The sequence below is a fragment of the Pipra filicauda genome, unplaced genomic scaffold, assembly GCF_003945595.2.
Source record: "Pipra filicauda isolate LSUMZ 115617 unplaced genomic scaffold, ASM394559v2 scaffold176_size3548034_pilon, whole genome shotgun sequence".
Taxonomy (NCBI): Eukaryota; Metazoa; Chordata; class Aves; order Passeriformes; family Pipridae; genus Pipra; species Pipra filicauda.
This window is the reverse complement of record NW_024104283.1, coordinates 1,599,583-1,626,007: the sequence shown is the minus strand read 5'-3', so window position 1 is coordinate 1,626,007 and position 26,425 is coordinate 1,599,583. Positions and strand designations below refer to the sequence as shown.

At 35.6% G+C, this 26,425-nt stretch overlaps 1 protein-coding gene across 1 annotated transcript in view; it reads left to right on the top strand.

Annotated features, from left to right (window-relative positions):
• SEC63 (SEC63 homolog, protein translocation regulator) overlaps positions 1-26,425 on the top strand; it is a 60,838-nt gene that overhangs the window by 15,877 nt on the left and 18,536 nt on the right. The window contains exons 2-11 of the mRNA XM_027747872.2: positions 2,574-2,673; positions 3,504-3,618; positions 7,299-7,411; positions 9,703-9,764; positions 12,815-12,873; positions 13,591-13,641; positions 16,177-16,285; positions 18,795-18,889; positions 21,584-21,716; positions 22,859-22,951. Coding sequence (XP_027603673.1) covers positions 2,574-2,673; positions 3,504-3,618; positions 7,299-7,411; positions 9,703-9,764; positions 12,815-12,873; positions 13,591-13,641; positions 16,177-16,285; positions 18,795-18,889; positions 21,584-21,716; positions 22,859-22,951 — 930 coding nt within the window. The remainder of the gene's footprint in view (positions 1-2,573; positions 2,674-3,503; positions 3,619-7,298; positions 7,412-9,702; positions 9,765-12,814; positions 12,874-13,590; positions 13,642-16,176; positions 16,286-18,794; positions 18,890-21,583; positions 21,717-22,858; positions 22,952-26,425) is intronic.

The window sequence follows — 26,425 nt, the reverse complement described above, 5'->3', positions numbered from 1 at the left end:
CCCCATTTGTTCAAGTATAATCAGTGACTTTTTCATAAAAGCATCACACTATGCCTCATAGTTGTCCAGTGACCATTTAAAACCTTCTGAACACTTTCCTCCCTGTTTCTGTAGCAGAGCTTTTTAGTCCTCATAACTTAATTGTCAGTCTAGTCTTTAATGGTGTTATTTTTTTGGTTTTTTTTGAAATGCCAGCTTTATGTTTAGTTCTGTGTCTCTTCAGTTTTGCTTTAAAAATTGTAGTTTAATTCTAAGTAACAACTAGCTCACTTCTGGTTGTGCAGGATCCAGTTCTGAATCAAGAGAGATCTCCCACGGCTTTTGTCTTAAAAAAAAAAAAGTTGCAAAGAGAAAATGCCAGATTAATTTGCATTCTACCAGTAGGTAGTCAGTGTTGCATTTTCACTCTGTTTTCATTGTCTGCTGAACTTTTCCTTCACAGTGCTTTCTAAAGCCTTACATGAATAAAACTAACTGGGCAATTGCTTAACCAAATTTTAGTCATATTCTTTTTGTTTAGAAGTTTTCATGTAGTACCTGTTTCAGGTATGTGAAGAATCTTTGCAGATCAGGGGAGCTGCATAGTACTTGTGTGTGGTTTATCTGTTGCACAGAATAGTGAAGCAAGTTTGGAAGCTTGTTTTGAAGCACTGCAAGAGTTGGATCAGATGCAGGGGATTGAATTATCCTCCTCCATTTCTCCCTCTTTGGGGGTGATGGGACTACTAAAACTCTCAGGAAATGCATCGGGTTGTTTAATGTCATATTGAATTTTGAGGAAGCTATACTTTATAGAATTAAGTAGTTCAGAATAAGCTGATACGCTTTTTTTTTCTGGTTCTGGTGCCTTGTCTCTGCAAGCTTTAATTTTTGTCTGCTTTACTAGTTTGTGGGTGGCCACACGTGTCATCTGTGTTCCCACTCTCTGCCAAATCAACCAGAGTTTGAAATAACATCCAATGCTCACATCTGATCTGCCTTAAATCTGAACTCATGGTTGATGTGGTACACAGCATTGGCACTTATGGTCATGTTTCTCTGCCTTAAATGGTTTGGTGACTGCAAACTGGAGTTCTGCATTTTTCATCTAAATTACATTCTTGCTTAGAAATTTGAGTAGATCACTGAACACTGTATCCCACCTCCCAATACGTTCAGAATAACTAAACAGAGATTGTCACTGCCTTCCATAATAAATGTTTCCATGTATCATAACTACTATTTTAGTTGAGATCAGTTTAAGATCAGGGTGGGGCTTTGAGTAACCTGGCCTAGTGAAAGGTGTCACTGCCTATGGCGGGGAGCTTGGACTAAATGATCTTTAAGGTCCCTTGCAACCCAAACCATTCTATGATTCCATGAAGACATCACCTGGTCAAAAGGCCAAAAGTGGATTTAAGATTTAGTAGGACATGATTGACGTGTGCTTCAGATCAAAGTTGTTAATATAATTCCCATATTTAGATAATTCACAATTATCTTTCTAAATTTTGTTCACCAGCAATATCTAAATATATTGAGGCGGGATGAATTTTTTTCTCTTATTTCTTTCTCCTTTAGCCTGAAAAGACCCTAGTGGTCTCGTTCTTTTGCAAGTAAGGTAATTAATAGTGACCTCCTTAGTTCAGAAGTGTTGCAGGTCAGAGTGCATAGTTTATGGATAGACAAGTTACATAAACAGGATGAAGTGACTTTTTAACATGTAATTTCAGTATTTACAGAAATTCTATACAAACTATTTACTTTCCACTGTACTTTTCTTAGAATAAAAGAATTCCTTGACCAAGGCTAGATTGGTCTTGATTAACTCTGAAATACAATTAAAGCTCTTAACAGAGAGAGCTTCCATGCCTTATCATGATGAGTTTGACAGTATAAATACAATTTCCTTCCAGCCTCATCCTGTCCTAAAAGGACCAAGGGAGGAACTCTTGTTGGCTACTTTGTCGTTAATGTGGATACTCCGTTACCAAGGGCAGGGATTACTGAGCTATGTGGCTTACAAGTAACTATTACTTTAATCTTCCTTCCTTTTCCTGTTCAACGAAAAAACACAAATGAAGGCAACTTATAAAAGCAGATGTCACAAAGAGCAAGAAAATGCATCATATTTTGAATTGAGGAAGGAGCTGTTGTTCTCGCTGCACTCTTTAATTGTATACAAGCACCAGTTTGGATGTGGGTTAGGTTCTGTTTGTTTTCCGGGCACGCAGTAGCTGACATACTGAAATGGGGAACTTGTTGGAGTTGAGTATAAAACGGCAGAAGCAAAGTTTACAGGTGCATATTAGACATGCAAAGGCTGAGTTCACAAGTGACGGTTGCTATGTGGCATGTGGGAAACAGAATGTATTCCTTTTAGGTAGCAGCAAGTAATCCGACCCACTTCTTACGATTATGGGTGTGCAGTGTCACTTCAATGGATAAAAAGCATTCTTTCCTCCACTAATACTGGACCTTTTGTCAGTCCTCCAACTGACCTTGTACTGCCTACTCCAGGGTGAAGTGAGCATTTTTGTTGTTCTGTGTTTTGTCAACCTGGTTAATCACAATCTTTCTCTTTATTTTTATAGAGCAAATTCGATTAAAGAATATAAGAAATGTATATGGAAGATGCTTGTGGTATCGTTTGCGACTGTTACAACCGCAACAAAACATAATTCCTACAGTAAAGTACGTACATTTCATTTGCATGACTTTTCATTAAAGCAATTCTTACTGGTTTTTTAATAAAAATATATTTTCCGTAATCAAAGCAGCTGGAATTAGTTTTGTAACATTGGCTTTTGTGTCACCAAAAAGACATTTGCAATCTGCTGTATTTGAATAATTAATAGTTAATCATTGTAGGGCTTGAAATCAAGATGGATGCTGTTTGTACTGCGTGAAGTATCTTCTAAATGAAACCAGTGAACCTCAGCAGTAAAAAAAATACGTAAACAATGCATTTATTTGTTCAGAAAAATAATTCTCACTCACTGAAATTAGTAGTGCTAGGGATGTCTTTTGCTTTAAATATTTAATATCTGAACATATATATTCAAATATACAAGAGTAATAATTTTGTATGTTTGAAGTCAATAGCTTTATATCCATACTCCCACTCTGAAAATATTTTTCTGCCTGTTTCAGCTTTGTGTATTTTGGTTTGGTTTTTTATTTTTTTTAACACTGACTTTGTCTAAGAATAAGTCATCCTTTAAAAATAGGAAATAACTATTGTATACCTGCTGAGGACAGACAGTTATAGAATGGAAAGATTCTTTGTGATAGTGGCTTGCCTTTGTTAAAAACTAGGAAAAGAAATTAATTAGAAATCAGAGCAGCTCTTATCTGTGTCAAAGGTGGTATTGTAACTGGATTACTAATACCTGCTTTAATATTTTTTTGCTATTTTAATATTGTTTCTTGAAGACTGATAACAAATGGCTTCTAATGTTATTTGTAGAATGGTGCTAGAGCTAGTGGATTTGTGTATTTAAAAAATTCTTTCTTCCAATCAGGAAAATAGTCCTCCTTGCTGGCTGGGCATTATTTTTGTTTCTTGCATACAAGGTTTCCAAAACTGACCGAGAGTATCAAGAATACAACCCTTATGAGGTGTTACATTTGGATCCTGTAAGTAATAGCATCTTTCACTAGTCTGTACTACTGTTACTGTATATTCTATGTCTAGATGCCAAATTTGAGACTTGTTTTTTTGAAGTAAGTTAACTTTAGTGAATATATCTACTGTTTTTATCCTTTTTGGCCTGGGAAAGTTGCTGCTGCGTATTATAAAGTCAGTCATTATGGGGGTTTTTGCCTATATCTGTACTAATTTATAACTTTTGTATCTAGCTCCTTCAAAATTCTAATAACCTAATACAGTGAGGTGATTTATTTTAATCTATTTTGAATCTTATTCTGATGTTGTTTTCCTCTCTTGGTACAAGAAAACAAAACAAAACAACAATTCTGCTTCATATGCCCTGTGAAAAATCTTCTCAATAGCCAGTTTTAGGGGTGCTGAAAAAACTGTATAAAAAGAATGTGAATTCATTTAATTTACAGTTGTTGTACAGCAATATTTCTCTTCTAAATGAGAAGTTTCACTGAGGAGTGTTGGTGATGCACATTTTGATGTAGTAAAGGTTACCTTGAATCTTGCTTGTATCTGTGAATGCAAACAACAAATTCTAACTAGTGATATACCAGCCAATAGGTTTATTTAACTGGGGAAAAAAAAAGACATAATGCTTAACTAGAAAACAGATGCAGAGCTTTATTTATATTGAAGGACTGACTCAAAATGGATATAAAAAATTACATATCCCAAGGAGACAAATAGACCTTCTGAACAGCCCTCAAAGTCTTGTTTAATCTAGTCAAATTCTTCATCTTAACCGCAATACCTTGAGCAAATTCTCTTCTTATGTTAATTATTTCCTGATCCCAAGCTCCTCTTTTGAATAACAGTAGAATCATCTTTTCAATTCTGAAGTCTGAGGTATGTTTCAATCTCAAGTCTAAGGAAGAGCACTTGTGGAAACAGCTCAACACAAGAATATGAATGAACTTTGAATGTACCTGTTTTGATTAAACTTGATGTATGCTGTTAGTGTGGGAGAGCTTAATATGTATATAAACATTAACAAATACATCTCTTGCCATTAGTGATGTGGCTTGTCAGCATAGAAGAGCAGTACCTTATGCTACAAAAACCATTATAGCTGATAAGTAGTCTGTAGCCTGTTCCTAGCTAGACAGGTCTAACACCTGCCTACCATGTCTAGAGGCAAGTTATTTAAATTCAACCCCTGCTCAGTTCCTCCATGACTGACTGATTGCTGACTTGAGTTCTCTCACTGATGCACAGGAAGGAACAAGATAAATTTTTAGTCTCGAGTGGTATCTGTGGGACACATGGAGTTTAAATGTACGTATATCTGGGTTAAGTTTGATTAAACAAACCAGGCTAGGGATTAGGTCATCAGAGGATTTTCCTTTGTCATTTTGGCAAATTTCTACAAATAACAGCCCAGAGGGCAAAAAGGTATGTATGTAGTGAATTATAACTTTATGTTTATTAATGAAAACCTGTACACATGCGCAAGGCAAGTGCAACTTGCGCAGAGAAAGAAGACAATATTGGAATGTCTCAAGAATGGCAGGATGGAGCATACTGTCACAAGGACAAGCTGAATGAAAGCCAGAGATGTCACAAGGGGAATGAATAGATGGGTTTGAAGATAGTTGAAGTAGGCCTCAAAATAAGAGTCTGACATCCCAGTGTGTCTTATGTATTTCTTGCTATCAGGTGATATCTGTTAAATCCTCTTGAAAAACTTTTAATTTGAACTACATGAAAATTAGCAGCTTTCATTTGTTACCATACAAATGGAACCTTTAGAGTCATTGCCAACCCTCCTGATAAAGTGATACAAATGTTGAAGTGTTGTTAGATAATGAAAATGTTATTGTCGTTAAAAAAAAAAAAAAGGCAGCAAAAACCTCCCCAAACTTAAACAAATGAAAAGGTTGCAGATTCAAGCACTTTAAAGTTTTGATACGCAGTAATTAATTTGCTTCTTTGCATTCACACTCTGGTCAAGATTAGTTTTTTTATTTTATGTTAGCATATCAGTTTATAACAAGAAGCTATTTTTTCTCCAGAAGATAACCACAACACGGACAAAGTCAAGATAATGTCCATATACCTTATTTTGAATATAATATCAGCACTTTCTTTTGAACATGGTATAGCTCTTTTTGAAACACATCGCTTAAATTAACTAATACATAAGCCACTCAGATATTATTACTGATTTATTTAATAAATATCCGTACTGCAGTTTAGAGATGGGATCCAAGGCATAAAGATGAAGCTCAAAAGTGATTATAATTTTGATTCTCTAAGTAAGAAAATCGGCGCATTACATTTTTCTTTTTTTTGCGAGTAGTTAATATAGGGATGCTCTGTATTCCAAGCAGAGTGCTGACTGACACTGACTGTCCTAGGCTACTAAGCATTTCTGTAAGTCAGGCCTAATCTCTGTAGCCTAGCTTTTGAAAATGAGGAGTAAGCAATTAGTGAGAGAAAACTTGTCATCAGCTCATCAGGGATGCACCCTCTGTGTCAGAGAGAGAAAAAATTAGTTTTGTTTTTTTTTTGTAGACAGCATTCATGTGAGCGATGAAAACCCATCTCTACTCAACCAACTTGATTTCACCCCCCCCTACTGTCCAGCTTCTGCTGCTCATCTGGCATTCTTCATCTAGTCTTGAAACGCCTGTTTTTACTTGAAGTCTAATTTATTATGGAGTAAATTCATCCTGTGCATTAAATGAGGCAGGCATGCTGTTGAAAAATAGTGTTCAAATATGATAGACAGACTGCATAAAGTGAGATAAAGCAACAGCAAGTGAAGCCTCAGGGTAGTTTAATTCCTGGTTTAAATTTATTGAAATAGTACCATCATCTGTAAATAACTTCTTGTGTGTTTATTATGCAGTTAATGTCAGCATACTAGGCTTCTCTACCACAAAAAATTGAAAAGTCACCACGGCAGTGGTTCTATGTTAGCAGATAAAGTTTCTTCTAATATGTTACTATAAAGTTTTGTGGGTTTTCTTTAGTGAAGTTCACAGTCCAAGCTGAAAGTTAACACACAGGGGATTGTGTTGATAGCATTTAACAACGTGCTGTAGTAGAGTAAAAATCGATCTTTCTCAGGTATAGGTAATGTATTCCCTTTGTTCAAGAAGTTAGAAATAATTTATGGGTAAGATGATTCTAGTCAAAGGCATTCTTAAGCAGCAGGGAAACCCGCTGTTCCTGGTAACTGACAGATTTATTTCTGCAGGCAAGCTGCAAGTGAACCATCATACTTGATCTATGAACTCTTGCTTAAATAGAAGAACTCTTGCTTAAATATTCTCACTACAAGTGAGAATTCCTCGTATTCATGAATATGTTTTAAGGAAGATAAGATTTGTCAAACAGATAAGAAGTCCTTCCTTTTTTCTATAGATGGATGAGCAAAATAATCTGGAAAAGACCCATGCCCAGTCATCTGAATGTCTTTTTTTAGACTGTGACTTCTATCCTGATTTTAAAATATAATGGGTATAGGAATGTTATTAGAAAAATAACATAATAATGTTTTCATGAAATATGTATATAGTTTCATGATCCTATATTAGAACATAATTCTTTTATTCAGAGAAATAATGTGCAGTGTGTGTTACAATTACATATATAAGAATGGATTTTATTTAAGATATTTATTAATAAACTTAAACCTTTCCTTTTTAAGGGAGCAAGTATATCAGAAATTAAGAAACAGTACCGTGCACTATCGCTAAAATACCATCCAGATAAAGGAGGAGATGAAGTTATGTTCATGAGGATTGCTAAGGCCTATGCGGCGTAAGTTTCTTTTTTGCTCATAAAAAAATGGGAATGTAATATTATGGGGAGGGAATCCTTTGTGATAATAGCAAGGATGGCTGAAGCAGACAGGAAAAAGTGTATTTGGATATGGAATGCAAGTCAAAACATGTCTCGGTTAGTTCAGTGCGTGTTTCTCTGTAGGTGTTAGGAAGGATAATTTGTTTTGAAACTGTCAGAATACTATAAGGTGTTTCATCTTTGTTTCAAACTTCTGTGTCAGCTAGGAAAAAATGTTTCCAATGCAACACATGTTAAATCTTAAAGATGACAAAGAACAAAATGGGTGTTATGGTTTTTAACACCCGTCGCAGCAGTTTTGAAGCAATGCTTAGAAAATAAATACACTGTTCATTTCGTCTGGTGATAAAGCCAAGGAGTGACAGACAGCATTTTAACTCTGTTCCCGTCTAGTGACAAAGACGTTTCATTCTGACTCAGTTTTCTCTCAGCTTACCCATCTCCCGTTCCATTTGCACTTGCCTTACAGTCCTGATTTTTTATATGGTGACTGTTTCACATTACCTGTGTAGTTCTTAAAAGCTGAATCCTTGAATCTTCTTTTCCTCTAGAGTATTTTTTGGTCTTGTGTCTACTTACAGCTTTTTTTTTTTTTTTACTATCTGAAAGAAGATATCTTATATTAGAATTTTGTATAAAGGAAATATCTCTTTATTGATTTTTTTTTTTCCCCCATGATCAAGATGTGGTTTGGATTTTGTAATGCTGTTCATACATGGAATGTCAATACAGCTTTATAATCTTTTCTAGTCTAAATGATCATCTATCAGAGTCCAGTAGTCTCTGCTCAGGTTCTTTTAGATATTCCACATGTGGAATGTTTAATATCAAATTTACTTAGAAGACAGTTAATGTGATACGTGATCTCTGACTTAGTGGAACGATAGATTTATGTTGTGTCTTTAGTATATTTTAGTATATTTTTCAAGTTAGACTTAGCAAAATACAGGAATTTCAATACACGGTTCAATCACAGTACCAATGTGATTCCAGTTACCAGTGTCATACATTCACTGTCACAATGCTGGGTGTCCCCAGGTGATGGGAAGGCATCTGTGGGTTGAACCTGTTGTTGTCTTCAAAACTCTTGTGCTAGTTGTTTAGTTTTTAGACTCTGTTGTCCGTGTGGCTGACCTTACTGAGAGTCCTGTTTGGGGCAAGGTGAGAAGGAGAACCAACACCATGCTCACTTGAGCAGTTTTGAAATGATATTTCTGCTTAAACACGTCTGTAATCACTATGAGAGTCTCTTCAACAGCAAATTCTGGTATGGCTTTCTGAACTCCTGAAACATTTAAATTCTTTGCTTTGCAAGCTAGCACTCAAATGCTTGGTGCTACCGTTTGATACTTTGAAGACCAGTGCAAGGGCTGTGGCGGAGGCATACCTTGAAGTAAATGATGGTGAAGTTCCTAAGCCGTACTGTCTTGAAAGAATATAAAATTTACCCATTAAATGAGTCTGATTGTCAACAAATGTGAGACTCAGAAATGATCAGCAGATGCCTGGTTCGTTCACTGGGTTTCTTCCATGAGACAAAATCTTCCATATAGCAGATGCATAGTATTTTGTTTTCTAAAGCAATATTCTTCCTTCTAGTAACAGGGATTCTGTTGAGATGGCATACTATTGCCAAGAAACTGGCATTCCAGAACAGGCACAGAAACTGGAAGATTTAGAATGTAGTGTCTTGTTTAAGAAGAGAGAATTAAATTATGCAATGAGGGAGTCCCAGGGGGGAAAAAAAAACAAAACCCAAGAACCAAACACATGCTGTCAAAGGCTAACAGTCTAGAATACAATCATTAAAGGTCCATATGGACCACTTGTGTTCTATCAATTAATCTTTCATATTCACCTTCCTTCCAAAAACCCCAGAACATTTTCAACCTCTGTTGTTCTTCAGAATTTGCTATACTGTAACCTGGCATCTAAAGTGCTTTTTGCTGATGAGTATGCACTCACTCTCGTGAAAGGGAGATGTGATTGTTCTGTTTCCTGCACATGCATCTTGCATGTCTGATTTCTTTTCCTGTCAGAGTGATAAAAGAATTTGCCTGTGTATTATGAAGGAATACAGTAGTATTGTTTCATATTAGATTTCACACAGAAAATAGCAAAATCTGTTTAGCTTGCCCAGCCATCTTAAAAGGATAGTACAAATAGCACATTTTAAAGTTTCTGTATGTTAATGACTTAGAGAAGTATCTTTACTTCTGTATTAACTTTATATCTCTTCTTGTAACTAGTTTAACTGATGAAGAATCACGAAAAAATTGGGAAGAATTTGGTAATCCAGATGGACCACAAGGTAAGAATTATGAATGATAGAATTTTATATATTGAGAGCTAATATCTGATCAGTTGATTAGTATTCAGTTCTTTATATGGTTATATATGATAACTTTCTCCTGTGATTTGAAGCAATGAAACTTATCAATACTTTGCTTGTCAGACCGGCTCTGGGGTGGTGGTGGCATGGAAAAACAGGAAAGAGTTTGCTTTCATATTTCTCAAATTTCATATTATGTTAAAAAGAGAAGGGTTATTTTTTGACTACTCGGCTACAGTAGGTATCTAGAGAGACTTGCCAATGTTCATGGAGGTATAAGCAAAAAATGGAATAATACTTATCAGAAACTTGTCAGTTTTAAACCTTTCTTGTTATTTATGACCAAATATTATAGATGTATATTGAAAAATAAACAACTAGCAATAATGCAATGAACACACTTTGAAGGGATGTACATTGAAATAAATACTGTATGCACATTGGCCTTCCATTTGCTGAAAGCAGTACTATTTAAGTGCCTGTGCCTCCTTCATCTTGAGGAGTTGAGGTGATTATCCCATTGTAGATTGTTCCTGGGCAGGTATCTACATGAAAATAATCCTGATGATGGTGCGTTGAAGTTGTACAGTAGGTGATCCAAATTAAAACAATTTAAGACTGAAAGTTAGTAGTTTTTTTTGCGTGAGTTGCTTATAAAACATTTTTGTGACTGTTGTTTAAGTGGCTATTACAAGCAAAATTGAAACCTACCATTTGTTAGGGCAGGCTTCCATAGATCTGTGCTGTTGATGCCCTATAGTTTGAGGGGCTAAGTGTGTACTACGTATCTATGTGAAATGAGTTACAGCCAGCTTGGAAGTAGTAAATGGGATTTGTAACTTAATTATGAAATTATAATGAAGTGAGGGAACTCTGTGTTGTAAATTCTTCTTGTGAATTGTATCCATTCAATATGGGAAATTAATTTTTAAAGGAAAAAAAACCAGCCCCAGCCCTTGAACCAGTGTGTCAAAGAAACAAAAAATCAATCTTCCCTCTCCCTTCAAAAAACCAGCTCTGCCAACAGTCTGACAAAGGCATTTTTGATCGACTAAGGTGGTGGTTAACTTTCTGTAACCACTGTGTTTTGTAACATACCAGGTTTCTTTCAGCTCCTAGCTTCTTGTGGTTCCCTAGCTGTGCAAGTAGGAGGTATCTGTCCCTCTTGCTGCAAAGTAAAAATAAAATCTTTTGTCAGAAATACTGTCTTGATATTAGCAAAATGGTACTTTAAGTTTTAGACCAGTATACGCACAAATAGCTTTCCTAGGACTTTTCTCAACGTTAAATTGTTTTTTACATCCACAAGCTAATAACTTAATGTTGCCAAGGCATAGGATTTCAAGTTCAGCAGTATGTCAGCGTCCTTGAATGGACCTGAGGCTGTGACTTAAAAGAAAACTCTGCCAAAAGTTGAGGATTTAAAGGCATGAAGATGATTGTGCGATGGGCTCAGTGATTGTTTTCACAAACTTAAGGGACTTCGGATTCCCGGAGGGCAAAATTAAATGATACTTCGATAGGGCAGCAGTTCATACTGTGTGTGAAGCCGCCTCCTTTTCTGAAAACTCTGTCTCAGACTACAGTGAAATTAGAGTTCTCTGCTTTATTTCTAGACCTCTCATTACTGCTTCATCTGAAGAGTAGGAGAAGTCCCTTAAATTTTCTCTTTCCCTCCTCAATTCTGTAATGTTCTTTCCTTCAATGTTCCACTTTGAAATGTGGGGAGCTTTCTAATTTAATGAAATTCATACTCTCTTAATTTCTACATCTGTAGCATAAAAATCTGTATCCAAGCTCCATACTCTAGTTTTCTAGTTCTGTATAGTCAAAGAATGGATGTGGTCCCTTACAGAGGTATTTTCTGGGATGAGATGAAGCACATCCTGGTGTTAGACACATCTAACCAAGTTAAATTTGGTACATCCCCCCCTCTGTGCCTAGCAAAGAGGAACAGTGAGCAGTATTCCTCTCTGTCCAACTGTAACTTAATGTGGTAAATTCACTGGGAATTATTTTGTTGAACTGCTGTGCTTGAGGTGTGGTTAAGTTTGTCAGATGTTTAATTTCAATCTCAACAAATTATAGTTTTCAACTTAATTATAAAACATTAGGCTTGTGCATAACAACTGTTTGTCTGAATTGATGGCTATCACGATCTGCTGGAAATAGTATCTGAATAGTATCTAAGTACATAGGGATCATAGTCTGTCCTTATTAAAGGCATGACTCCTCATTGATACCTGCTAGTATTGAGGAAAGCATGTTGTTTTCCTTTTAAGCAGGTTCTAGAAATCTGTAGTCTTTTTTTTTTTTCCTTCCACCCCTTCATTTCATAGAACTTTCAGTAGTGGGAAAGATAGTGTTTGCAAAATTTAATTTATTACCACTAAAGTGTTTGAAGACAAGCTATTTTATGCTATTCTGCATTCAGATCTGAATGCCGCAGATGTTACTGTTGGAGAATCATGTCTTCCCCTTTGTGCAGCCTAACTCCTTTTGAATTGAAAAATGTTCCTTTCTCTTTCTTATCCATCACACAGAAATTTGAACTGACAGAGGGTTTTGTGTTTACAATTTACATCTTAACACACTTTCCTAAAGGTACAAACTAATAAAACTTCCCATAGCAGTCATTTACTCAGTCCGTTTTCATGTGTTTACTGAACTATATGTATTCAAACTGCTGAAAACTCTGCAATGTAAAACTCATAAATCTTTCAATCTGTGTAATCTTTTTTTTAAAATAGACAGACAATATTTATTAATATATATTTCACTGCAATATGTTAAGCTAAAATATTTGGTATTTCAGATGTTGTATTTAAGTCTTGTTATTTTGTTGCATACTTGAGTGTGTTTCTAATAAGTTTCTTGATTTTGCTATATTTGTTAAATTTTTGCTTATTGAAGTGGTAAACATGAAGATTTTTTGTAGGTTGGTTGTTTTGTTTGTTTGTTAGGCATAATGTGACTTTAGCATTGTTCTTTAATATTTTATAGTGAATTTATTTTCTTTCATCCTGCAGCCACAAGCTTTGGTATAGCTTTGCCAGCTTGGATTGTGGATCAGAAAAATTCAATTTTGGTGAGTCAGCTTACTTAGCTTAGGATTTTAAGGTGAACTTTCAAGTGTTCACCTTAAAACGTTTGTGCCTCATACTGCACATTTTTAGTCTAAACACGTAGTTAATAATACTTTGGTCCAAATGCATATCTTTGAAGCAAATTTCAAGAGTCATAAGTATTAGAGTAGCTTAAATCTAATGTTTGAGAGTATTAATATGCTTGGAAGGGTCTTATTCCAATGATAATGAGGCTGTACTATGGTCACCGCTGTTACAAAGTGTGTGTTTGCTGTTGCAAGAAAACACACATGGAACTGTTTCCTAGGTTTCTGTAGTTGCATTTGGTTTGCTAGCGATGCTATAATCATACAGGGACTAAATGTTGTATCTGTTGCATTTGTTGCTCTAAGGTATTTGGCTTAACCACTTGATTTCTTTTAATCATTCCTGTCCACTGCATCACAGTTTAGCTGCCAACTTTTTAATTATTAAAGAAACTGTCCTGAGACAATGCATGAATCATTTAAAAGATTACTCACACTAAACTGATACTCCTTATTTAAACCCTACCCATCTAATTATATTACTTGTAAGTTGTTCTTCAGAAATGATGACAGGTATTATGCAATAAACTTGCATTAATTTGTAGTAGGCTTGTGGTAATAATACTTGACTGTATTTTAGAATAAAGATTAAACAGGTACCTAATGCAGTGTGTTTCTTATTTTTTCCTCTAGGTTTTGTTTGTATATGGATTAGCATTTATGGTTATTCTTCCAGTTGTTGTGGTAAGTATTATCTGATTAATATTCTACCCTCTGTAAGCAAGCAGTAAACAAAGGTGTCTTTGATATAGAGTTGCTAATTCTTGCCTTTCATGGAGGGAGGGTGCAAGTGAGCCTTTTTTTTAATGCATGTGGTTTTTATTGTGAAAAAAGTGTAACTACTGTAGAGTTTCCAGAAAAATGCAGTGCCGTGATAGAGAGGGAGCTGCAGGGAAAATATTAGATATCACAGAAGTTACTTAGTTATGTAATCTGTCTTGTATCTTCTTTCATTCGTCTGAAGAAAATTAATATGAGGGGATGAGCTCAAGAGGATATTCAGTGGTGTTACAGTAGAGCCAAGACTGAGATGTCTGTAGCTGGTGGTGCTAGAATAATTACTGCATGTGGAACAGGTTGTTGATTTGATTTCTCCTGGCTCGCTTTGTTTTCATAACTTCAGTTTTTATTGATCTTCTGTACATCATGAGGTGTCTGCCCTTGAGATTTCTTTGTGTGAGGAATCAATTGCTAGATGAGTGTTATTTCAGGGATTGGGTTTGCCCTACAGTACTGCTTTTGAACAATGTCCCTTATCCAGTGATTGTGCATTTTGGGGTATGGCATGAAGAAAGACTCAGAAAATTGACACCCAAAACCCTTCATGTTCTGGGGAAGAAGACTCATTTGAGAACGTGTCCTGAGGTCTTGGCAGCTGCATGCATCAGTGTGTGCGGAAATTCAGCCAGACATTATCCCTTCACTTGGAGAGTCTTTCTGCGTAATTGAAGATTTAGTGTAGAAAATTGCTGAAATCACCACATTCAAGTTGTTGAATAAGATGTCTAAAATCCAGGGTGCAATGTCTACCTGTTTTTCATGTCTCTCCTTTTAGGTTTCAGTTGGTGTCTGTTGATGCTTTTTTGCATACATGTACTTTTAGTGATTTATACCAGGTTTATCGTAGCTCAAGTGAAAGTGAACATCCTTTGTGTTGGTACAAAGAAATGTTCTGAGCACAGAAAAAATAATTTACCTCTTCTTGCCCCATACCAGATGTAGGATTCTACATTCAGACTTGTCACTGTAAATTTCTTTTATAGTCAGTGAAGAGGAATAGTCATTTTTATGGAGCAAGTTATTTTATCATTTCATTCTAAAGTAGACATACAAGATGATTCATGCCTTTAATGGACCCCTTTCTCTTTTATGAATCAATAAAGAAGTGGAAGTTGACGACAATGTAGTCATCCTATAGTTGATAGACAACTAAAATAAAGTAAGGCTACTTGGACCCTTTGAATCCAGATCAACAAAAAGGAAAATACTGATATGTAGTTCTTTCCAGACCTCCACTGACTTAAATAATATTCTGTATATGAGGTAAGAGACATGAGCTACATCAGAAGCAGTTAGGGCAGCTTCTTTCATGTAGATTTGGACTAGCTGTAGTTACATTTTTCTTCCAGTATCTGTGCTTAGACAAAAATTTGATATCTGTGGGATCGTAATCGAAATTTTTCTGCAAAAAAACTTTTTATGAAGTTGTGTACTGTTTTGTGTCAGGGTTCATCTATTCATAGAAGAATCAAACTTAATTTATTGAGAAGTTTGTGGGGAGCCAGTCTTATAACATTTCCTAAATAATTAAGTAGATTGCACAGTTCTTGCTATAGTTGCCTATTAAATTAATAGTAGTAAGCATCACTTACTATTTTAATGCTTGTTCTCTTCCCTTATGGTAAACTTAACAACAGATTGAGAAGTATCTTCAAGGTTTTTTCTCATGTTAAGTGAGCTTTGGTTACAGGGAGAAGTTTAATAAACAGACTGCAGTTTATAACCCATCACACCATTTTTCTGAAAATATATTACAGAGTACAATCACTATAGAGTGAGTTCCATAATTTCAGGCACTGGTGTAATGCTAGTTATTCAATTCTTGGAGTGTTGCTGAAGGTTTGGAAAACTTTTTCTGTCTATCTGAAGGCAAATGGCTTAATTCTGAAAATGTACAGCAAGAGCACTGTGCTGCCTCCAGATTCCTCTTCTCAGAAGTGTTTTCTGATTAGATTATTTAATTTTTTTTTTCCAAATTTTCTCATAGTGAAATAAATCTCATATTTGTTCTTGGTTTGGCCTTGGTCTGACTAAAGTGAGTTTGATTTGCATGCTGTGTTGCACTCTAAGGAGTTACCATGTATATAGAGAGTGGTAAATCTTATGATGATTTACTGATGATTTACTCTTTAGTGAGTTCACTAAACAACATCAGAAATAACCAAAGCCGTGTATATGTGTGCAGCTTTATATCCTTGGGGGAATTCCCTAGGCTAGAGGTCATCCAAAAACATATAGCATCAGATTCTCTCAGATGAATTTATCACTGTGCTTTTAAAATTTGCATCAGCAAATATTTTTTTTCATTTCCCTCTCCTTTCGGAAATTCAATTGGCCTTAACATTGGTAAGTTACCTGATTGTCAACAGACATGAAGTCATCCAGTTTTGTTGTGTTTCCATATATCTGACATCGGCTTGTTCTTGTTGAATGTCTCAGGGTTCCTGGTGGTACCGATCAATACGATATAGTGGAGATCAGATTCTCATTCGGACAACTCAAATATATACATATTTTGTCTATAAAACACGGAACATGGACATGAAACGTAAGTAAAAGGCATCTTGCAATGCCAATGTGTTCATCTGGAAATGTCAGTCTGCTGATTTTTAAGTACTTCTAATTTATAAGCCTTTGTTAGGTTAAAATAATGGTTCTGGTTCTTCTAGAGTGTTTTTAAAGCTTCATTTTGTTTCAGAGGAAGAGTACTCTCTAAGAAGGCTTAAGTATTTGGGAGAGAGAGTTGTATAGATCTATATTTATGTCCATCTATACATTAAAAAAAAAGAAAAAAGGATATTGCATGTTGGGAAAAACATACTGACCTGCCTGTAGCCCTCAGTTACTATGTGGCCACTAGAAGCCAACCTCTATCTGTGTGGGTTTTTCTGTTAGTGTAACAAAATAGGCTTTGGGAATTTTCTAGGGGCTGTCAGAAAAAATTTATATTCATAAAGAACGAAATGGCATTTCTAGTTCTCTATTATTACTTGTTATACTAGAGCTAAATTTCTGATTAAAAATTTTGCTATCAATTTCATGTTAATTTATTATTTGTTTGTAGTTTTCAATATACTTATTTTTCTTCTCTACTCACTTTTAAAGGAATTAAAAACCCCTTTTTCTGGGGAAATCTGTTGATGCATTATGTTGGTGCAGAATTTTACCTTTCGATTTGGGGGCTGGCGTGGCCCTGAAGAATCAGCATAGTACTAGATAGTTCTAGATTGGATTTAACTAGATTGCTTGCTTAGAGCAATTGAAAAACAGAGTAGAAGAGTCCCCAAAACGTTCTAAAAAGGTTCATTAAAATATTTTCTTACTCCTTTGAATTGCACTGTTGTTCAACTTTAGATTTGCTGGAAGAGTGCTGAAATCTGCTCTTTGATACATCCTTTTCCTACTGAGCAGAAGTGCTTCACAGACAATCCAGGAGGTGTAGGAGATAAGAGTATGGAAATATGTTAGCCTTCTACTTACAGCACACATGGATTTATGTGTGGAATTAGTTCAGACCAGTTTATATTCTTTATAAATCTTATTCTTTATAATCTTATGCTTTTTTCTCTCTCCAGCTAGGTGAGAAAGGAGGAATTGGGAGAATAGGTGAGACGTTAGAAGCTTAGGGAGATCACTTCAAACCTGGTCTCTTCTTTCTCCAAACTTGTTGTCAACAGTAGATTATTTCATGTTGAACCTTGCTCAGAACCATAGTTTCAATGCTTGCCTTATCTCTCCTACAGATTTGGTTAAAAAGCCAACTCCGGGTTTAAGTGGCCTTATTTAAGGACTTAACACTTTCAGGTAGTCCTGGAATCAGAGGCAGGTCAGGTTTCTTTATACTGAGGTCTGTTGTGCAGTCTGAATTAAAAATGAGGTGCAGCTGAGGCGGCTTAGACAAACCACACAGTGATCAGGTAAGGCTTGGTTGTGAATTCCACAGTGGTGTGGTATCAGTGAAAAACTCAGGGCTTAAACCTGGGCAAATGTAGTCAAACTGGGCTAGCGAAATGGTGGGACAGACCTGCATGACTTGCCTTCTTTAAGGTATTTTTTCAGGCAAACTTTTTAAAATTTCCTTTCCTGAGGATCCACAGTTGTTGATCTTAAATAATGAGAAGATATTTATAGTTGTCTGAAACTCTTCAGTATGCTTTGCTCAGGAAGTGAATAGATAATCGAGGGCGGAAATGAAAATTGATGCTCAGGGAACTTGACTCATTTTTAGTAGCTGGAATTCACTGGGCACTGCAAGTAGGCATAAATAACTTTGATTGCTCAGAAGAAAACTTGCTCAAAATTTAAGAAAGAAGCTTGAGTAACTATTGCTGAAAATGTTATTTTAACTGGAGCAAATGACTCCCTGAGCTTTCTCTGACTGTCTATGGGTGAGGGGTCTTAGACGTTCATGAGCGGACTGATGTTACGATGGGACTAAAATACCCAGTTCTGTAGGACTTTTGTCTTAATTACATGACAGATTGAGTTAGTATGAATTTTCCTAATCACATTAGGAAAAGAGCAGTCCCTCATCTCTGTGCAATTTTTTGCAGAGATATTTACTGAACTGCTTTTCTAATAATTAAAAGAATCTTTTGGGGTGAATTTTCAATGCTTACTGAACAGAAAATTGAGTTGAAATTTTATCCTTTCTGCCTCCCCCTTCAATACACATCATCATACTGCTGCAGACATATGGATTGCTGAGAGGAATGGTTCTGTGAGCATGCAGTAGTAGTCAAACTGCTTTGCTGCAGTGATGTCTGCTAGTCCTAAAGAAGCCTAATTTTGTTTTTGTGAAGACATTTAGTGTCAAATGCTGGACTTGATGCCGTGCAAAATGGAGCGTTGAGTGATCTCCTTTGTCTCGTGCCAGGCATTGATTCTTTCGTCCTTTGCCCTGTGGCAGTACTTACTGATCCACTAGAGAATGTGGGTATTCATGGTTCTTGGAGGAAGAGTGGGAGTAAGTTTTATGGCTGAAGGTTCTGAAGAATCAGTCGATGGCTTAGGTTGCTGTTGACATTTTCTTTGTCTGACTCCAATTATCTTTGCAGGGCTTATCATGGTTTTAGCAGGGGCATCTGAATTTGATCCTCAGTACAATAAAGATGCAACGAGCAGACCAGCAGACAACATCTGGATACCACAGGTCAGTTATATCAGGAGATTTCAATAAATAACTGACCCCTTCAAGGGAAGAGGGAGATGGTGCTTCTAGGTGACCAGCTGACAGAATTCAAGTTCTCAAAGCATTAATTTTACTGAGATATAACTGTATCCCTTTAGAAATAGGAATTAGAAGCTAGACTTGTTTTAAACTTTTTAAAAGAAAAGATAACATTAATTGGTACTAATGCTTATTTTAAATGGAATCAGTTTAGTATGTAGACTGCTGGGTTCAGCTTTTGGGGAAGGGTAAACTAAATAAAAAATTAGAGTGTCAGTCCTTACAAATTTTGAGTACTGATATAAGGAAGTAATCACCCTTTGATAAGGTTCTTTTAAATCATTACCACAGATCTAGTTGAGTATGTTAATACTGAAATAAAATTATTATCCAATGTCTGAATTAATAATGTCTTGAAATATTATAAAGATTCCTCCATGAATGTCTGTTCCCCTCTGGTTTCCTTTTATATTCATTTCCACTAGGTGTTTCCAACAGAGATGCCATAGTGCATACTGTGGCAAATAATTATTACTAGCAGAGTTTTAGGTAGTCTTATTTATCAGGAACTAACACTTGGCTTTTAAGAAGTTTAAAGCACAGTATCCAAATGCTCCAATGAAAATGTTTTGAATTGGCAAAAGGAGGGGAGGTAGTCTCACAGATTTAACCTTTTATGCACACAATTGAATTTTCTTACTGTAAACATATTTTCATGACCTAAACATAAAGAAAATAGACTGAGATACCTCTTTACTTAGTTGTCTTTGTCTCTTTTACAAATTCTTTATGATGCTGTAGACTTGAAGAGTAGGAAATGGAAAGGTGAGGTTTTTCAGCAGTCATGGCAAAAGATTGGAAAAGATCACCTTGATCATCAGTTCTTTTCCCATGCTGTTGCAAGCACTGGCATTTTGCAAGCCCTTTACATTTAATCATTCATTATTTAAAAGGCAGTCAAGTCTCCTATAACCATATCCTACTGAGAAGTTGTTCCAGAACTTGCCGTTCTAGTGGTTAGGAGTCTTGTTTGTGACCAATTTATAGCCTTGGTTTCTATCATCACTATTCTGGAGTCAAAATGATTCTTGCTGTCTGTCCTCAATGCATCTATAGACAGAAGCAATAGCCCATTAGTTACCTTTTTGTCTTTATTTTGCTAAACTAGAAAAGCTGCTGTCTTTTATTCCCCTCTGTTCCAAAAGGCTCTTTATTTCCCTCCTCCTGCTGCATGCTGAAAGGGGTACTGTTCCCCAGCAATGTATTTCTAACTTTTACATTATTTTTAATTTGCTTAGAATTTTCCACAGTTTTCTATGTGAAATCTTAGCAGTGCCTTAGTCAGTGGCATTGAATACTGTTCCTGTATTTCTGCAAGGAATAGCTTTCAGTATACTGTTGTCCACAACTGTTTCATATGGTGGTTAATACAATTAGAGTGGAATCTCAACATTTTCTGGATTTCCCTTGTCATAGGGTGTCTATGTTTTCCAGCTAACAGGCTTCTGTCTTTGAGCTGCAGTTCTTGTTAGTATGCACATTCATTGCATTTTATACCATTGGATTTTGTTCCCTTTCTAAAGCTCCAGTAATCACTGTCATCTATGTTCTGGTTTTTTTTTCTGAATATATGGCAGTACAATTCTCTGAAGCATCAATACAGAAGGGTATTGCTAATAATTTTTGTTAGTGTATGCTTTTGGTGCCATCATCATTGTTCCCATTTTTATTTCACTATTTTATCCTCAACCCAGTATTGATAGTTCTTACAAAGTTTTCTTATCATTTTTATTTCACTATTTTATCCTCAACCAAGTATTGATAGTTTTTACAAAGTTTTCTTATCAAAGTTTTGCTACTCTTGGTCTAGTGTTATACCAGGATGTTCTTAAGATCTTTTTTCAAGAGTGGGGAAGACTGGTCAAAGGTTATTGTAGCTTAGCTGTTGATACCCAGACTTCTTGGCTGGAGATTTTGAAATCTCTGTCTCTCCTCAGGTAACCTTTTGACCTAAAAAGTGAAACTTCTGGGCCATATATTGGTGCTACTTTATCTAAGCTCCTGTTACTCAGACCTATTTGAGCTGTGGGTCTTGGTCTGGTTGGGATCAAGAAAGGTCATCCTGAATAAAGAACACCACGCTTTTTTCAAGTTGGTGCAGTTTATAAGCAAGTTAAAATACTTGATCTTCAGCCTAAGGGATTTCAGGCTTATAAACCTCCTTCCTGTGATAACTGAGAGTGTTTCTGGGGAGGTTCGCTGTGTCTTAGATGGGTGAAAGGTCTCAAGGTCATGCTGTTGCTTGTGTGTATCGAGTTTAATGTAAATACCTTAGAAGTATGGTTGAGTCTAGTAAACCTTGGCAATAAGTTGAGATTTAAAAAATATTTATCTACCAATACAAATTTACTTAAAGCTATTCAAGATAAGTTTCTTACTACCCCCTTTTATCCCCCCTCATTTCCACATTGAAACAATGCATGTAAAGACACTTCTTTACTTTGTGGAGCTGGGCTATGAATAAAAAGGGTGAATGTTTATCTCTACAGAAATTTCCAGGGAAAAGTTACTTAAAGGCTTGCTTTTGTGAACATATCTTTTTTTCCTTGTAAACTGTCTTGTACTTGCTTCTCTTTAGCAACAAAATAGCTGTTTGTGTTTGACTATTTATTTTAGCTAATCAGAGAAATTGGTGGCATAAATTTAAAGAAGAATGAGCCTCCTCTCACCTGCCCTTACAGTCTGAAAGCCAGAGTTCTGTTGTTGACTCATCTTGCCCGGATAAAAGTTCCTGAGGTCCTCGAAGAAGGTAATGGCTTTTCCCCTAATCAGATGTTGTTGGAAACAGAGCAAGATGTGGCATGCTACAGTACTTATGATTCTTGTCCATTAAAGAGTTGAATGGATCTCTGCTTAATAGCCTATATGCAGGGTACTTAGTTTTTCAACTTTAATGACTCTTTAGAACATTTACTTAGCATTTACTCATTCTCATGGCAGCCTTGTAATACTGATATCTTGTTTTTTAATGCCTTTGGCTGCAAATGGCTTAGATAAACTTTTTTTATCTTTGTAACAGGGTAAAAGGTAAAACAAATGAAGTTTTTTTGCTTTTCAGAGCAAAGAAATCCAAGACAAGCATAATGCTACTCTCTGTAACATTTCTATTTGTGTTTATTTTTGGAGTTTTTTAGCCCACTCTGTGAAACAAAGATGATAAGACAAGAACTATATAACAGTTACCTGTGAGCTTCAGTTTGTGTTTTGGAATTTTTTGTACTTGTAAATATTCAAACTGAAATGTTCCTAAATGTAGTTCTTAAGTTTAAACCGTGAAAGTCATTGTTTTAGGCTGAGAGATGTTCTACATTTTAGTGCAAATAAAAAAACAAACAAACAAAAAAACCCCCGAGCAAAGCAGGGAAGGTGCTTTGGTTCAAATTTTTCAGTTTCTTTCAGAAGAAAAATTATCAGTCTTACATAGTCATGAAAAATGTCTCATCTTCCTTGCCAACTTAGTTACTGTTTGTACTTACAGCTTCACAGAACTGTATTCAAAAGTAGTTGCTCCTTCACAAATAATGTTTTTCCCCAAATGGGTGTTTCGCTTAAAATTTAAAATTCTTTTTTTTAACTTGTGATTACTTAGAGAATTCATGCTATTTTAGTATGACTGGTAAATTGTCAATGCCATCCTGTTGCTCTTCTTAGTAGGATCTATTAAGTATTTCTTTATTTGGTGTGGAAGCTGGTATAAGCACTTGCTTATTCCTGTTTTGTGGAGAAATGCTGCAGATGGATGTGTCAGTGAGCATAAAGCGGTATTTTCAGTAATACAAGAATGAGTAGGAGTGAAGACCACACCATTAAATGTCCAGTTCATGTAAACTGTCTAATTTTTTTTTCCCCGTAAAGTAGTACAGCATAATTGCAGCCAGTTTTATCTTGCAGATCAGCAGTTTATCCTTAAAAAGAGTCCTGCACTACTTCAAGAAATGATTAATGTGATCTGCCAACTAATAATAATGGCTCGAAGCCGGGAAGGTAAGAAAAGAAACTATAATTAAAACCAGTAAATATGTTTCTTCGTTGTAATACTTCATAAAGTCTTTGGTTCTTGTGGGAAAATTAACCTGTGATATTTAGAAATGCCTAAATGCACTTTTGCTCTTTTTATTGCAATGAGAGAGTTCTCTATTTTGAGGATTGAAATGCTGCTGCCGCTGCCAGGTTTTGCTCTGAAATCCTGAGTATGTGTGTTCTGCGTGTAATTCATTCAATAAAGTTTCTCCTTAAATGCAATTGAAAACGTTTTCTTAAAGATCTGATGCATTTTCAGTAGCAAAGCACTTAGTATAAGACCTGTGTTCATCCATCTTTCCATTTGCACTTTTACAGTTTTTCCCTCTTCTTGCGAGTGCCACTTCTTTTTTAGATCATTTCTTTGCGATTACTTCATTGTTTGTTGCTCATATTTCTCCATTTCAGGATTCTATACCATTTAGCCTGCTATGTAGTTTTACTCTGAACTTGTAGGGCAGGTGATAAACTGTAATTGCCATAGACATTACAATTTAATTGAAATGTAATATTTAAGCTTTTTTCTTTTCACTGTAAAAAGTCAATTGCTCTGAAGGTAGTTGCTTGCAATGTAAAGAAGCAAAGAGTTGGATATCATTCCTTTATTGCAACAAAGATATGCAAGGCTTTTTTTTTATCCCAAACCACTGACCATTTTGTTTGCTGTCAAACAGTACATATTGGTTGAACTTTACTAGACCAAAACTCCTTCAGTGAGCATTGATAGCCTCCTAACAAGAACAGTTTTGGGAAAGATATTTCCTAGCACCATTGCAAGTGGTGCTGGTAGTTGGGCTTCATAACAAAATAAAGTGTGACAGGGGACATGAGCAGATAAGGATGTTGTGTCGAATGTGGATGTGCCTTTTTTGGTCTGTATAGTACTTTATAAAAAATACTTGAACCTTTGATACTGTAAAATACTTCAAAGCTCTGAAAGATGTCTTTTAAGATGAACTATGTATGTATTTGTAAATGCTTGTTTTCTTTTGTGCAAAATGAAACCAAAATAATACAGCCAGAAGCTTATTTTATGCAACTGAACTGGAAGTCTTGAAAAATTAAAAATACCTGTAGTTCTTCTTCTAAAAGCTGAAATAAGATGCTGAGCGTAGTACAGAATACATGATATACCTTGCAACTTAAATGACCTCCAAGTAGGTGTGTTCTTCTCCTCTAGTTCTGAATGTACGTGGAGATAGCTTTTTAATATGAGAGTAAAATGATCATTTATAGATGCAGTGTTTTTAATAAATTGCTTTGAAGTTCCAGAAAATTTAGATTTTAGAGTAAATTAAAATAAATAAACAGTTTTTTGGAAGACAGTAGTGTAAACTAATTTTCTGTCTGAATGTGAAATGGAAGTGATGGTTATTTATAAACGAAATCTGAACAACCTGTACTGCTAACAATTTCTAGAGATCATCATGATCTCTTCCAGCCTCAGTGAGTCTGTGAAAGTGGAAGAGAATTTATAGCTGTCATTATGTACAGTAGATTTGGAAAAAAAAGTAGGAATGTATCATAGGTATAGTGGATGACTTGTTGGGTATTTCTTTACAGCTTTTCTCAACATTATTTCCAAAGTTTGAAAGAGACAGTATTCAGAAATTTGGTCTTTGATCTAAAGCAAAATCACTGCTTTTACTATTTATCACTTAGCAAATGTAGCACATTGACCCTATTTTTGATGACTTTACATGTAGAGAGAACTTTGCTGCCCTGCTAACTGTTGTTGGGAAACAATTGGAAATTGTAAATGTTTGGTTTTGTTTAGTTTTTTTTTTGTTGGGATGGATTTGGGTTTGTTTCCTTTTTTTCTGGTTTTTTTTTTTTTTTTTTTTTTTTTTTTTTTTTTTTTTTTTTTTTTTGTTGTTGTGGTTGTTTTGATTATTTTTTATGATATGAGTAAAATTTAAGTTAGATTTTGAAATTTTTGAGAGACTATTTTGTTTAAGTTCGTGTATATGCCAGCATAATTTTAAGTAGCTTAAAACTTAACTGCAGATGTTTTTGGGGTTAGTTTTAATTTTCACTTAAATCAGCCTTGACATGGTACATAAAATTATCACATTTTATAACTAGCCGTAGTTTTTCAGCAGACCTGATCTGTGAAAATACAAAGATGATGGCATGTGTTAATACTATCTAAAGAAAAATTTTGGGGACAGATCTTACTTCGTGAAACCTAAGTTGGTGGTGGGATAAGGAGTCTCATTTTGTGCTGCATTTGTGTCTTTCAAATACCCTGAATTGTTTTTGTTATTATTATAAGCTTAGAAATATCTGCATCCATTTATGAATACTTTGTAATCCAGTCTTTTGAAGAAAAGCACTTGGGATGACTTTTCACCATCTTGGCACTTTGCTTTGTGGCATCCATTGCTTGCAACCACTGTTCTGTGGCAGTTTACTGATGGCTGATAATGAACAGGTCTGAATTATTTTCATGGCTTCTTTGAGATCATCTTTAAGTATGATAAGTAGATAGCTGTCTTGTCAAGTGAGGGATTTCACTGCCAAAAACATAGAATGTGCTCTAGTAACTGTCTGCAGAGAAGTTAGGCATCAGTTCAGCTGTCCAATCAAGGCACATTCCTTAATTCAAGTTGGAAGCTGCAGTGTAATGTAGAGGTTGTGGTTTAACCCAGGTGTATACCATTCCTTCACAAGCAATTATAATTTGCGTTTAAATTTGTGTTTGACTACTTTGATGTCATATGTCGGGTTTAAAGGATGGGTTTAGATAAGGAAGAAATTCTTCGCTGTGAGGGTGGTAAGGCACTGGCCCAGAGAAGCTGTGGATGGCCCATCCCTGGAAGTGTTCAAGGCCAGGCTGGATGGGGCCTTAAGCAACCTAGTTTAGTGGAGTAGGAAGGGGGTTGAAATCAGATCATCTTTAAGGTCGACCCAAACCATTCTCTGATTCTGTATCTTTGGATGATTTTATAACATTAGATTAAAGGTCATCCTTTATTGTGCACATTGACAATAAGGAGATGTCAAAATGTGTACAGCAAAGGCATTAATTTTATGGCAGGGGCATCTGGGGGATGTTAAAGGCTACACTCTTCTCAGGAAATAAAAAGACCTGTGTTCTTTTCATGAAACCAAAATAATATTTTCCAACTTTGTTGAAATATTTTTCTACTGTCATATGGATGATGGGTCAATCCTTTAAGAAAGAGAATATTTTCTGCTCTGACTAGTGCTCTGTGGCCTCAAAGCTGTAGGTAAATTTCCTGCAAAAGCCAGTTTGTCAGACAATATTTAGGATTCTTTTATTGAGTTGTTTTGCAGTGTGTTTTTTTTAATTTAAAAAATCCAGGGACTTTCCTTAGCAGCAGCCAAAAAATTTACAGGGAAGGTGAAAGATAGGTAAGAAGGAAAGTACATGTGGTGTTATTTAGTTGGAAGGTTAGTGTTTCTATTACTACT